This window comes from Notolepis coatsorum (genome assembly GCF_963971535.1).
Source record: "Notolepis coatsorum genome assembly, chromosome: 3".
In the NCBI taxonomy this organism is placed as follows: domain Eukaryota; kingdom Metazoa; phylum Chordata; class Actinopteri; order Aulopiformes; family Paralepididae; genus Notolepis; species Notolepis coatsorum.
The window spans coordinates 79,419,503-79,436,060 of record NC_140167.1 but is presented as its reverse complement, the minus strand read 5'-3'; the positions used below and the strand labels follow the sequence as shown (position 1 = coordinate 79,436,060).

General features: G+C 40.4%; 1 protein-coding gene across 2 annotated transcripts in view; it reads left to right on the top strand.

Annotated features, from left to right (window-relative positions):
- Positions 1 to 16,558, top strand: part of fxr1 (FMR1 autosomal homolog 1) — a 73,081-nt gene that overhangs the window by 42,103 nt on the left and 14,420 nt on the right. For both annotated transcript variants that reach the window (XM_084310892.1, XM_084310891.1), the window contains exons 11-15: positions 2,048 to 2,134; positions 3,740 to 4,028; positions 10,676 to 10,769; positions 14,784 to 14,893; positions 16,104 to 16,316. In XM_084310892.1, the coding sequence (XP_084167018.1) occupies positions 2,048 to 2,134; positions 3,740 to 4,028; positions 10,676 to 10,769; positions 14,784 to 14,893; positions 16,104 to 16,316 (793 nt within the window). The remainder of the gene's footprint in view (positions 1 to 2,047; positions 2,135 to 3,739; positions 4,029 to 10,675; positions 10,770 to 14,783; positions 14,894 to 16,103; positions 16,317 to 16,558) is intronic.

Genomic DNA, 16,558 nt, shown 5'->3' with positions numbered 1-16,558 from the left:
ATCTTGAACGGAAGGTTCTTACTGTCAAATGACCATGCTATTGTATCCATAGCTATAATATAAAATATAGATTTAGCTCTACAAACAACGTGACGCACAGTGTGTAATGAAAAGCTGGCCGGGGAATTCCAATGGCCGGGAATGAGTTAAGGAGTCTGCCCTGACTCCCCCAGGAAGAGTCGCTGCTACCATTTGTAACAGATAATGGCTTAACCACACTAAACTACACTAAACTACATTAAACTACACTACACTTCAAATATCGACTCCCTTATAACATTGAGACATTTAAAAAATATTAATTCAAATCTTAATGTTTTTTAATGTAATTATTTCAACTAGGATTGTTTTAACTAATTTTAATATTTGTGTCTTGTCTGATTTATCTTTGTTTTTGTTATTTATATTTATTTCTGCCTATTTTTATCTCTACATTGAAAATTGAGGGTCCTCAATAATTTTTTGAGAATCTAAACAAAGTAAATGAAAGTACAGTAGATCAAATCTGAAAGAGAGGATGGTATGTATGACATCCTTAGATACAGATGACCCCATTCAAAGAGAGGATGGTATATATGACATCCTTAGATACAGATGACCCCATTCAAAGAGAGAGGAGTCTGGTCCTGTTATCAAGATAGAGGCAGAGTGAACTGACGTGGACATACAGATGTAACGCTTAAGACTCTCCGCACTGTGGCGTGGGTACCGTGTTTGTGCCGTTTAATGGTATCAACCAGTAGGGATGCTCGGGTTACACCTGGTTACTGTCGTCTCTACTGTAGGTAGGGGAGGGGAGAAAAAAAACGTTGTGTTCTCAGCTTGATGCTGTGCAAAGAACAATCTAGACCGTTTTCAAATGTCCAATCTAACGAAGGCGTTTTCTTACACCTGAATATACAGAAACGCCCCGCCAGCTCCTTATCAAGGCGTGGTGGTGATGGAAGCGCTTGTGGCTACCCTGGCCCAAATAAAACACACAATTCCCAATTTTGTTGTGCAAGATGAGCAGTGGAATGTTTGTTACAAACAGACGCAGAATCAGCTGCTTGTATTTGCATCGATAGTTTATTAAGATGCAGCAGGGCACACACACAAACACACAATATGGCATATCCATTGCAGACATTCGGTAAATAAATGCTTTTTCTCTTATAATTATAAAAATAAATACGGATGGGCGGCTAGGTGGTGTAGTGGGCAAGGCGCTCGCCACCAATGCAGGAGACGCTGGGTTCGAGCCCAGCTCTCGGCATTGCTACCAGCTTGGCTGGTCGTTCATACTAACACAATTGGCAGTGTTAGGGGTGGGAAAGCTGGTGGGTGGGTCCTGGTCGTTGTAAACAGCGACTCCTACAGTTCGGTCGGGGCGCCTGCTCAGCGAGGATAGGATCTAAGGGGGGTAGTGTGATTAGGGATGGGTACCTTTCACATTTGAACCGATACGGTACCGGTACCTGTGAATCGATACCGGTACCCAATGGTACCTTTTTTCGGTACTTTAGTCTCAAGAAATTTAATTTACCTACCTCAGTCGTGAAAACATTTTAATTCGGTATCTCAGTCGAATCGATACTCTGTAGTACCGACGTGTTTCGGTTCGGTACCTCAAAAGTACCGAATTCGGTACCCATCCCTAAGTGTGATCCTTCCACACGTTACACCCTCTCAGTGAGAGTCCGCGCTGCCAGGTGAAAAGAAGCGGTTGATTGGCTACACGTGTGTCGGAGGAAGCACGTGTCGTGATAGCCTCCACTCTCCCAGACCGACTGTGGGGGGTAGGTGCGCAGCGACCAGGAAGGGGATTGGGAATTGGCATAACAACTAACATGGGAGAAAAACGGAGGAAAAAGGAGGGGGGAAAAGATAAAAAAAATTTAAAATAAAATACGGACACACAACATGGCGCAGACAGACTGCGATGTGCATGGGTGGTAATATGGTGGAGAGTCCTAAACGCTACATCTGTAAGATGTCTGTTGGACATCAACTATAGTCTCTCACTAATGTTACGGCCATATTAACCTTGTGTGTGTTGTTACCTCAGGGAATGGTCCCATTCACCTTTGTCGGCACTAAGGAGAGCATCGGTAACGTTCAGGTGCTGCTGGAATACCACATCTCCTACCTCAACGTAAGGCCTTCTCCTTATTCATCTTCTCCTTCTTCATATTCTATTTCTTCTTCTTCTCCTCCTGCTTCTTCATCTTCTCCTTCTTGATCTTCTTCTTCATCTTCTCCTTCTCCTTCTTGATCTTCTTCTTCTCCTTCTTCTCCTTGATCTTCTTCATCTTCTCCTTCTTCATCTTCTTCTCCTTCTTCATCTTTTTCTTCTTCTCCTTCATCATCTTCTTCTCCTTCTACATCTTCTTCTCCTGCATCTTCTTAATCTTCTCCTTCTTATTCTCCCTTTTCTCCTTCATCTCCTTCTTCTTTTCTTTCCCCTTCTCCTCATTCTTCTCTTTCTTCTTCTTCTTCTTCTTCTTATCATTCATCTTCTTCTCCTTCATCGCTTTCTTCTCCTTCATCTTCTTCTTTCTTCTTCTCCTCCTTCTCCTTAATCTTCTCCTTCCTCCTCCTTCATCTTCTTCTCACCTTTCATCTTCTTCTTCTCTTTCTTCTCCTTCATCTTCTTCATCTTCTTCATCTTCTCGTTCTTTTTGATCTTCTTGATCTTCTTCTTCTTCACCGTCTTCTTCATCTTCTCCTTCACCTTTTTCTTCATCTTCTCCTTCTTGATCTTCTTCTCCCATCTTCTTCTTCTTCTTCTTCTTCTTCTCCTATCTTCTCTTTCTTCTTCTTCTCCTATCTTCTCTTTCTTCTTCTTCTCCCTTTTCTCCTACTTCTGAATCTTCTTCTCCCTTCCTCTTCTCCTCCATCTTCTCTTTCTTCTTCTTCTATTTCTTCTTCTCCTTCTACAAATGATTATCCTTCATCTTCTCCTCCTTCTTCATCCTCCCCTTCTCCTTCTACATCTTCTTTTTCTTCTTCTCCTGCTTCTTCTTCACCCTCTCCTTCTCCTTCTTCTCCTTCTTCTTCTCCTCCATCTTCTCTTTCTTCTTCTTCTTCTTCTTCTTCTTCTTCTTCTTCTTCTTCTTCTTCTTCTTCTTCTTCTTCTTCTTCTTCTTCTTCTTCTTCTTCTTCTTCTTCTTTTTCTTTTTCTTTTTCTTTTTCTTTTTCTTTTTCTTTTTCTTCTTTTTCTTTTTCTTTTTCTTTTTCTTCTTTTTCTTTTTCTTTTTCTTTTTCTTTTTCTTTTTCTTTTTCTTTTTCTTTTTCTTTTTCTTTTTCTTCTTCTTCTTCTTCTTCTTCATCGCTTTCTTCTCCTTCATCTTCTTCTTTCTTCTTCTCCTTCTCCTTAATCTCCTCCTTCCTCCTCCTTCATCTTCTTCTCTTTCTTCTCATTCATCTTCTCGTTCTTCTTGATCTTCTTCTTCTTCACCGTCTTCTTCATCTTCTCCTTCACCTTTTTCTTCATCTTCTCCTTCTTGATCTTCTTCTCCCATCTTCTTCTTCTTCTTCTTCTCCTCCTATCTTCTCTTTCTTCTTCTTCTCCTATCTTCTCTTTCTTCTTCTTCTCCCTTTTCTCCTACTTCTGAATCTCTCCTAGCTTGCTAGCTCTCTCCTCGTGGTCTGCTCTTTCCCCTCCCTCAGCCAGCCTGGTTTTGGAAATGTTTTGAAATTGGTTTGAAATGATAGATCTATCTATCTATCTATCTATCTCTCTACTGTATCTCTCTAGGAGGTGGAGCAGCTGCGTCTGGAGAGGTTGCAGATTGATGAGCAGCTAAGGCAGATCAACCAGGGCCACCGGCCAAGTGACCGAGAGAGAGGAGAGAGAGGAGAGCGAGGAGAGAGAGGAGAGCGAGGAGAGAGAGGAGAGAGAGGAGAGCGAGTAGAGAGAGGAGAGAGAGGAGAGAGAGGAGAGGGAACCCAGAACACAGACGGCAGCGCCTCCTCATCCCTCCACACCGGACGCTCCTACGGCAGGGGCCGCGGGCGCAGGGGCCAAAACCACAACTCTGGATATGGTAGGCACTACAACTGTACCTCTACATAACACAACTACACCTCTACATAACACAACTACACCTCTACATAACACAACTACACCTCTACATAACACAACTACACCTCTACATAACACAACTACACCTCTACATAACACAACTACACATCTACATAACACAACTACACCTCTACATTACACAACTACACCTCTACATAACACAACTACACCTCTACATAACACAACTACATCTCTACATAACACAACTACACCTCTACATAACACAACTACACCTCTACATAACACAACTACACATCTACATAACACAACTACACCTCTACATAACACAACTACACCTCTACATAACACAACTACACCTCTACATTACACAACTACACCTCTACATTACACAACTACACCTCTACATAACACAACTACACCTCTACATAACACAACTACACCTCTACATAACACAACTACACCTCTACATTACACAACTACACCTCTACATAACACAACTACACCTCTCAGGGCTCTACAGTGCAACCATATTGCTCGCATTAGGGGCATATGCCCCTAAAAATATGTGTGTGCGAACGTGAAAAATCAATTACGCGCACGGTGTGCGAGTGCAGATTACAGCCTCAGTCGTCCTTTTTTTCTTTTTTTGTTGTTGCTGAGAATCGTTAGAAAACTACAAGTCCCACATTGCACTCAAGCCAACGGTCCAATCACAGTAGAGTGACGTGACTGGTTTCATGGGAAATAAAGCAAATGACCAATCGGAAGCTCTCATTTTGCTTGTTTACGTCCTGAAACTCCGCCATTGCGATCAGGGCTCTGAGTATGCGAGCGTTTTCAGAGACACTAACTTATTATAGTCTACTCTTACCAATAGTAATAGATTTTAGAACACCTAGATGTATCGATAGCAATAGTAATATAACGGTAATTCAACAAAACGAATGCCTTGCTTTGTTAATCAAAACGTTGATGCAGTAGCGTTGTGTTGGCTGTAACGGACATGACAATAACATAACGTGTACACATTAAAATTGCGATAATTGATTCTAAACATTTTCAAATCGATGCAGTTGAATTTTCCCCTTAGGATCGATGCATCGTTATACCCCTACACCAAAGTCACAAAGATGCTCCGTTAGCATAGCTTAGCTTCATCACTGGAAGTGAGGCAGGACAGTAGCCTTACAGTGCCTTACAGTGTATTGCAAGGTCTGACATTGACCAAACTTGATATGCATGACCTTGGTGGGCTCTAGGTCAACTCCTGAAAAGGGGGTCAATGTCAGACTTTGCAATCAAAAGTTAGGGGGCTAATAACCCTTGTCATAATTTCAGTGCGCCCCTAACCTTTGATTGCAAGGTCTGACATTGACCCCCTTTTCAGGAGTTGACCTAGAGCCCACCAAGGTCATGCATATCAAGTTTGGTCAATGTCAGACCTTGCAATACACTGTAAGGCACTGTAAGGCTACTGTCCTGCCTCACTTCCAGTGATGAAGCTAAGCTATGCTAACGGAGCATCTATTCCCAAAGCTAAAATGCACGCACAGAGACAAAAAAGGTATGCATCTTCTTGTCTAACTCCAGGGAAGATGTTAAATAAGCTAATTTCCCAAAATAGTGGAGTTATCCTTTAAGTGACTGTTACTTTTGTAGCAGTAGTTTGATTTGATAGTTTATTTGATAGGGACAGCACATGTTAATGAACATCAAGTACAAAATACAAAATGTAAACATGCAGGGTTGTAGCAAGAGCTAATTTACACACATGCACGCACAGTACAAATATACATTTATTTAAAAAAAATTAAATAAACTCTGTTACTTGAAATATTTTCACTGTGCTCCTAAATATTTTTGGGTGCTCCTAAATTTCTGTGTGTGCTCCTTTCATTTAGGAGCACATGTGCTCCTTGGGAAAAAGGTTAGCGTAGAGCCCTGCCTCTACATTACACAACTACACCTCTACATAACACAACTACACCTCTACATTACACAACTACACCTCTACATAACACAACTACACCTCTACATAACACAACTACACGTCTACATAACACAACTACACCTCTACATAACACAACTACACCTCTACATAACACAACTACACTTACATTACACAACTACACCTCTACATTACACAACTACACCTCTACATAACACAACTACACCTCTACATAACACAACTACACCTCTACACAACACAACTACACCTCTACATATCACAACTACATAACACCTCTACATAACACAACTACACCTCTACATTACACAACTACACCTCTACATAACACAACTACACCTCTACATAACACAACTACACATCTACATAACACAACTACATCTCTACATAACACAACTACACCTCTACATAACACAACTACATAACGTCTACATAACACAACTACACCTCTACATAACACAACTACACGTCTACATAACACAACTACACGTCTACATAACACAACTACACCTCTACATAACACACAACTACACCTCTACATAACACAACTACACCTCTACATAACACACAACTACACCTCTACATAACACACAACTACACCTCTACATAACACACAACTACACCTCTACATAACACACAACTACACCTCTACATAACACAACTACACTTCTACATAACACAACTACACCTCTACATAACACAACTACACCTCTACATAACACACAACTACACCTCTACATAACACAACTACACCTCTACATAACACAACTACACCTATACATAACACAACTACACCTCTACATAACACAACTACACCTCTACATAACACAACTACACCTCTACATAACACAACTACACCTCTACATAACACAACTACACCTCTACATTACAAAACTACACCTCTACATAACACAACTACATAACACAACTACACCTCTACATAACACAACTACACCTCTACATAACACAACTACTACATAACACAACTACATCTCTACATTACACAACTACACCTCTACATAACACGACTACACCTCTACATAACACAACTACACCTCTACATAACACAACTACACCTCTACATAACACAACTACACCTACATAACACAACTACACCTCTACATAACACAACTACATAACACAACTACACCTCTACATAACACAACTACACCTCTACATAACACAACTACATAACACGTCTACATAACACAACTACACGTCTACATAACACAACTACACGTCTACATAACACAACTACACCTCTACATAACACACAACTACACCTCTACATAACACAACTACACCTCTACATAACACACAACTACACCTCTACATAACACAACTACACCTCTACATAACACACAACTACACCTCTACATAACACAACTACACCTCTACTTAACGCACAACTACACCTCTACATAACACAACTACATCTCTACATAACACAACTACACCTCTACATAAACACAACTACACCTCTACATAACACAACTACACCTCTACATAACGCACAACTACACCTCTACATAACACAACTACACTTCTACATAACACAACTACACCTCTACATAACACAACTACACCTCTACATAACACAACTACACCTCTACATAACACAACTACACATCTACATAACACAACTACACCTCTACATAACACACAACTACACCTCTACATAACACAACTACACCTCTACATAACGCACAACTACACCTCTACATAACACAACTACACCTCTACATAACACAACTACACTTCTACATAACACAACTACACCTCTACATAACACAACTACACCTCTACATAACACAACTACACCTCTACATAACACAACTACACAACTACATAACACAACTACACGTCTACATAACACAACTACATAACACAACTACACCTCTACATAACACAACTACATAACACCTCTACATAACACAACTACACCTCTACATAACACGACTACACCTCTACATAACACAACTACACCTCTACATAACACAACTACATAACACCTCTACATAACACCACTACACCTCTACATAGCACAACTACACAACTACATAACACAACTACACGTCTACATAACACAACTACATAACACAACTACACCTCTACATAACACCTCTACATAACACAACTACATAACACCTCTACATAACACAACTACACGTCTACATAACACAACTACACATCTACATAACACAACTACACCTCTACATAACACAACTACACCTCTACATAACGCACAACTACACCTCTACATAACACAACTACACCTCTACATAACACAACTACACTTCTACATAACACAACTACACCTCTACATAACACAACTACACCTCTACATAACACAACTACACCTCTACATAACACAACTACACAACTACATAACACAACTACACGTCTACATAACACAACTACATAACACAACTACACCTCTACATAACACAACTACATAACACCTCTACATAACACAACTACACCTCTACATAACACGACTACACCTCTACATAACACAACTACACCTCTACATAACACAACTACATAACACCACTACACCTCTACATAGCACAACTACACAACTACATAACACAACTACACGTCTACATAACACAACTACATAACACAACTACACCTCTACATAACACAACTACATAACACCTCTACATAACACAACTACACGTCTACATAACACAACTACACATCTACATAACACAACTACACCTCTACATAACACAACTACATAACACCTCTACATAACACAACTACACCTCCACCTCTACATAACACAACTATACCTCTACATAACACAACTACATAACACAACTACACCTCTACATAACACAACTACATAACACCTCTACATAACACAACTACACCTCTACATAACACAACTACACCTCTTCTACATAACACAACTACACCTCTACATAACACACAACTACACGTCTACATAACACACAACTACACCTCTACATAACACAACTACACCTCTACATAACACAACTACACCTCTACATAACACCTCTACACCTCTACATAACACAACTACACCTCTACATAACACAACTACACCTCTTCTACATAACACAACTACACCTCTACATAACACAACTACACCTCTACATAACACAACTACACCTCTTCTACATAACACAACTACACCTCTACATAACACAACTACACCTCTTCTACATAACACAACTACACCTCTTCTACATAACACAACTACACCTCTACATAACACCTCTACACCTCTTCTACATAACACAACTACACCTCTACATAACACAACTACACCTCTACATAACACAACTACACCTCTTCTACATAACACAACTACACCTCTACATAACACAACTACACCTCTACATAACACAACTACATAACACAACTACACCTCTACATAACACAACTACACCTCTTCTACATAACACAACTACACCTCTACATAACACAACTACACCTCTTCTACATAACACAACTACACCTCTACATAACACAACTACACCTCTACATAACACAACTACACTTTTACATAACACAACTACACCTCTACATAACACAACTACACGTCTACATAACACAACTACACCTCTACATACCACAACTACACCTCTACATAACACCTCTACACCTCTTCTACATAACACAACTACACCTCTACATAACACCTCTACACCTCTTCTACATAACACAACTACACCTCTACATAACACAACTACACCTCTACATAACACAACTACACCTCTACATAACACAACTACACCTCTACATAACACAACTACACCTCTTCTACATAACACAACTACACCTCTACATAACACCTCTACACCTCTTCTACATAACACCTCTACACCTCTTCTACATAACACAACTACACCTCTACATAACACAACTACACCTCTTCTACATAACACAACTACACCTCTACATAACACAACTACATAACACAACTACACCTCTACATAACACCTCTACACCTCTTCTACATAACACAACTACACCTCTACATAACACAACTACACCTCTTCTACATAACACAACTACACCTCTACATAACACAACTACACCTCTACATAACACAACTACACCTCTTCTACATAACACAACTACACCTCTACATAACACAACTACACCTCTACATAACACAACTACACTTCTACATAACACAACTACATCTCTACATAACACAACTACACGTCTACATAACACAACTACACCTACATACCACAACTACACCTCTACATAACACCTCTACACCTCTTCTACATAACACAACTACACCTCTACATAACACAACTACACCTCTTCTACATAACACAACTACACCTCTACATAACACAACTACACCTCTACATAACACAACTACATAACACAACTACACCTCTTCTACATAACACAACTACACCTCTACATAACACAACTACACCTCTTCTACATAACACACAACTACACCTCTACATAACACACAACTACACCTCTACATAACACAACTACACCTCTACATAACACAACTACACCTCTACATTACAAAACTACTACACTACATAACACAACTACACCTATATGCTTCCAGATACAGTTCCAAATTAAAGTATTAAAGGGTTTTATAGGATATATGTGTATTCAATAATATGTGTATGTTCCATAGATTTAGATTTGTTTATTTGTGTACCCAGGCACCAACTCAGAGCAGTCCAACGCCTCAGAGACAGACTCGGAGAGGAGAGATGAGCTCAGTGACTGGTCCCTGGCTGGAGAGGACCAGGACAGGTAGAGAGGGAGGGAGGGATGATAGAAGGATGATAGATGGAGAAGGATGGATGCATATAGACAGATTAATAGAGATGGATGGATAATAGAGATGGATGGATGATGGAGATGGATGATAGATGTGGATGGATGAATATGGATAGATGGATGGATGGATGGATGAATAGAGATGGATGAATATGGATGGATGATAGAGATGGATGGATGAATATGGATGGATGGTGTATGATATAAATGGATGGATGAATATGGATAGATGGTGTATGATATAAATGGATGGATAAATATGGATAGATGATGTATGATATAAATGGATGGATAAATATGGATAGATGTATGATATAAATGGATGGATGAATAGATGATGTATGATATAAATGGATGGATGAATATGGATAGATGATGTATGATATAAATGGATGGATGAATAGATGATGTATGATATAAATGGATGGATGAATATGGATAGATGATGTATGATATAAATGGATGGATGAATATGGATAGATGTATGATATAAATGGACGGATTAATATGGATAGATGTATGATATAAATGGATGGATGAATAGATGATGTATGATATAAATGGATGGATGAATATGGATAGATGATGTATGATATACATGGATGGATAAATATGGATAGATGTATGATATAAATGGATGGATGAATAGATGATGTATGATATAAATGGATGGATGAATATGGATAGATGATGTATGATATATATGGATGGATGAATATGGATGGATGAATATGGATGGATGGATGGATGAATATGGATGGATGGATGAATATGGATGGGTGGATGATAGAGATGGATGGATGAATATGGATGGATGGATGATAGAGATGGATGGATCCCCTTAACCTCTTATTTCATTGTACAGAGTTTTCTAACACACTAAGGGCGGAATCCACAAAGGGTTTGTGTGACTTTTCCCGACGCATATCGCTCTCAAAGGACGCGCAGAGGGTGAAACGAGGTGGCCCAATGCGTTCCTTCAGCATTGCGTCCGGTGCAATTGGCATGTCCCCTTTCTATGTAAATGAGCCTCTTCACAGGTGATCATGGCAGCAGTAACAGCGTGACCGCGAAATAATATTTCGAAGGAGAATATCACTCTGGATGAAATCAAGGATGATATTGAGCAGCCAATGTTGTGGCGTTCTGCTCCAGAATAAAAATTTATTTATTCCGAGTTGGTTTCCCACTTCAGTTTGAAAGTTGTGTCTGTGTTTGTTATTTTTTTCTTTTCTATATAAGCGACAATTAAATGGGATATAAACTAAATTAAATATAGCACAATAGAATATAGTACAATAGAATTATAAGTGACGAAGCTGTCTTTTTTTAACACTGTCGGCTTCCCCAATGTCGTGGGCGCGATTGCCTGCACTCACATGTACCACCCGGCGAAAATGAGCATGTTTTTCGAAATAGGAAACATACCTATTCCATCAATATCCAGGTGGTAATGCCAGTAATTTAATTACTAATGTGGTTGCCATGTTCCCTGGGTCAGTGCACGACAGCTACATCTTTCGGAACGGTCTATAGTATACCGAACGATGCAAGCCATGGATGGCAATACCTGGTTACTGGGTTAGAAAGTATTCTTCAGAAAACGTTTGTGCTGCAATATTCATTGCAAATATAGGAAAAAGTATGCGCTTTTGTATCATAGGGGACGGCGGATACCAACTCCAGCCATGGCTGATGACTCCTGTGTGTAACCCAATGAACGTGGAGGCAGCAATGCAGCATACAACCAGGCTCGCATCAGAACGCGCGGTGTGATCGAGCGCACATTTGGCTTATTAAAGATGCGCTTTAGATGCCTCAATCGCACTGGTGGGGCAATGCTTTACAGTCCCCAACAAGTGTGCCAGATAATTGGGGTTTAAGTTTATTTGGATCCCCATTCCTGTGGCTGTTCTTCCTGGGGTCCATAACACGTAAAATACAGTTAGACTATATACTCACAACATTCACATGTCATTAAAACAACAATAAACACTCCTAATCAAATTCATAATACAATACAACAATACCTACTCATAATTAATTCATAATACAATACAGCATAATATACTATTTAGCTTTTACATACATTATCTATGTTCATATCAACCAATTATACAATCTTCTAATAATATATCCATATCAGACCCATACATTTCCATTCACGTAGGGAATGTCAATTTATTATTATTTTATTATTAAGGCCGGGCAAAATAAAATAAATGTTCAATCTAAATAATACCTCTTCTGTATTAAAAAAATCCAGCTTTCAAGAAGATAACTTTGTATCTTTTCAATGTAATGTAAATTATAAAACAGTAACCTCACAAAGATAATGCATAACTTGCAATTAGTGTATACAACTAATATATTACACACGTAATCCTTAGAATGATTGTATCATAAGCATCTTATATCATCATAAATCAAACCAAAACATAATTTTGAGGCATCAAAATAGTTTTAAATTATTTTCTTTATCTCTCTGTATAGTTGCATACTTCAATCAATTCAGTCAACTTTGCCATCAAACTCTCGCCTTGCACAGCTTTAATGTTTAATGTTTTTCTCTGCATGTAATCTGTCATGTACATTTTCGCTTTGGCATATTGTGAGCAGAATCACGGCCGGTCCGATCTGTGCGCTTCCTCCTCTGTTTGTGTGTGAACGTAGTAGGGCCGCTCACAAAGCAGTTTTCTCTGGGAAAACGTCACACGCAACAGAGTACCGTGGTATTCGGTTTAACGCGCCAGTCAATTTAAGAATATGCATAATGATCCCACGGAAAACAATAAAGTCCGGACTGATATCTGCCAACAGCGCTGCTGTCAGGAATCCCTGCGAGCAAATCAGGAAAGATAATGGGCGTGTCAACGCTGGTATCATCCGCGCAATGTGCTTTTAGTTAGGGATGTCCCGATCCGATCACGTGATCGGGATCGGGGCCGATCACGTGATTTTCCGAAGATCGGGATCGGCAAAAAAAAAATCGGAAAGATCGGTATCGGTAGATACTCAAAATCACATGATCGGGATCGGATCGGGAGCAAAAAAACGTGATCGGGACATCCCTACTTTTAGTGGATAGCTTGTAAACACAGAGCAGAATCCGCGGGTACAATTAGCTTCGCGCAATCCATTCTTTGTGGATTCCGCCCTAAGTTATATAAAGTTTAAACGATGCAGTGATGAACAGTCTTTTCCCAGATAAGCAACACATATGAAGTCCACAGGTGGAGCTACGCTATGATGGTTAATTGCTCTCATGTTAGGTACAGTAACGCTAACAGGTGGAGCTGCATTATGTCGGCTAATTACTCTCACGTTAGGTACAGTAACGCTAACAGAGATTGTCCCAAGGAGTCGTCTGCCAAGAAAGACATTGTTACATCAGAGAACTAATTAATTCACTAAATGGATCAACATTCAATATTATTGAACTCTGTGACTGATTAGTACCTATGATTACTTTCCCCAACAATAAGTACCTAATAAGTACCTATGATTAATTTCCCTAACAATAAATACCTATGATTACTTTCCCTAACAATAAGTACTTCTGATTACTTTCCCTAACAATAAGTACTTCTGATTACTTTCCCTAACAATAAGTACTTATGATTCCTTTCCCTTTTCCATGCATGTCTTTATGACTGCAGCCCCTACAGATGCATCTTGCTACATATTTTTGTATCTGCATTAATTGTGATTAACGCAAGCCTATCATGTGATTTAATGCGTTAAAATGTTTTTATCGATTGACAGTCCTATTATATATTGTCTATCAAATGTTAAAGGTGCTATAGATAATTTTCAGCCACTAGACTAGACTGACCACGTTTGGCCAAAACGCCATGTCCATAAAAGGCAGCCAAACGTGGAACAGTCTCTCCATTTCCCTAAGGGAAACCATTTTGTAATGATAACTCTACCTAAGAATTGTATCTATAGCACCTTTAAATGAATGAAATATTCACTGTCTGACAGAGACAAAGACCGGGAGAGACCACAGAGAGACAGCAGGAGGAGACCCGGACCGGGGAGGGGTCGAGGAGGAGGAGGAAGAGGAGGAAGAGGAGGCTACAGCAACAGTTCTGGTACCTCCTGCTCCTCACTGTCTGTCTCACATAAAGGCTGTTTGTTCTGGTTGTTGGTTATTGTTGGTACAGTTTTAAATCTATCGCACACAAGCACGCAGGACCAGCCAGTCACTAGAACCATGGGCACCAGAATTCCATTCCAATAATGATGTAGAGGAGGTAGCTTATCAATAATGATGTAATATAAGGAGGTAGCTTACCAATAATGATGTAGTATAAGGAGGTAACTTATCAATAATGATGTAGTATAAGGAGGTAGCTTATCAATAATGATGTAGTATAAGGAGGTAGCTTATCAATAATGATGTAATATAAGGAGGTAGCTTACCAATAATGATGTAATATAAGGAGGTAGCTTACCAATAATGATGTAGTATGAGGAGGTAGCTTACCAATAATGATGTAGTATGAGGAGGTAGCTTACCAATAAGGGCCATAAAAATGAACAAATACCAGTGTTTGTTGCACCTCTCCATCAGCGAGGACCAACCAACTTAAAGGACACACACTCACTCTCATTCTCTTACTCACTCACTCTCTCACACACTCACACACTCTCACTCTCTCACACACACACACACACACACACACACACACACACACACACACACACACACACACACACACACACACACACTCTCACTCTCACTCTCACACACACACACACACACACTCTCACTCTCTCACACACACACACTCACTCTCACACACTCTCACTCTCACACACACACACTCTCACTCTCTCTCACACACACACACACACACACACACACACACACACACACACACACACACACACACACTCTCACTCTCACACACACACTCTCACTCTCACACACACACTATCACTCTCTCTCACACACTCACTCTCACACACTCACACACTCTCACTCACACACACACTCTCTCACTCTCTCACACACTCTCACTCTCTCACACACACTCTCACTCTCACACACACACACACACTATCACTCTCTCACACACACTCACTCTCACACACACACACTCACACACACTCTCACTCTCACACACTCTGTCACTCTCACACACGCTCTCACTCTCACTCTCTCACACACACTCTCACTCTCTCTCACACTCACACTCTCACACACTCTCTCACTCTCTCACACACACTCTCACTCTCACTCTCTCACACACACACTCTCACTCTCTCACAAGGCGTATCTATTATCTCTCCCCCCAGATGGGCCTCGCGGGGACACTGAGGGTTCCCATGGTTACGGGGCCGTGGAGACGAACACGGAGACGGACCAGACGGCCGACACGGACGCCAGCGAGTCCAACCTGCCGGCCAACCGGCGCCGGCGCTCCAGAAGACGCAGGACGGACGAGGACGTCTCCCTCATCGACGGCATGAGCGAGTCAGACAACGCCTCTCTCAGCGAGAACGGGACGGGTGAGACACACACACACACACACACACAGACACAGACACAGACATAGACATAGACACAGACACAGACACACACAAACATGCCAGTGTGTGACAGGGTGTTGCTAGTAGGGGTGTAACGGTACACAAAAACCACGGTTCGGTACGTACCTCGGTTTTGAAGTCACGGTTCGGTACAGTGGGGGAACGTTTGGCTTTCCATGTTCCACTCAGGGGTGATGTAGTGTGCAGTAACTAATTGTACT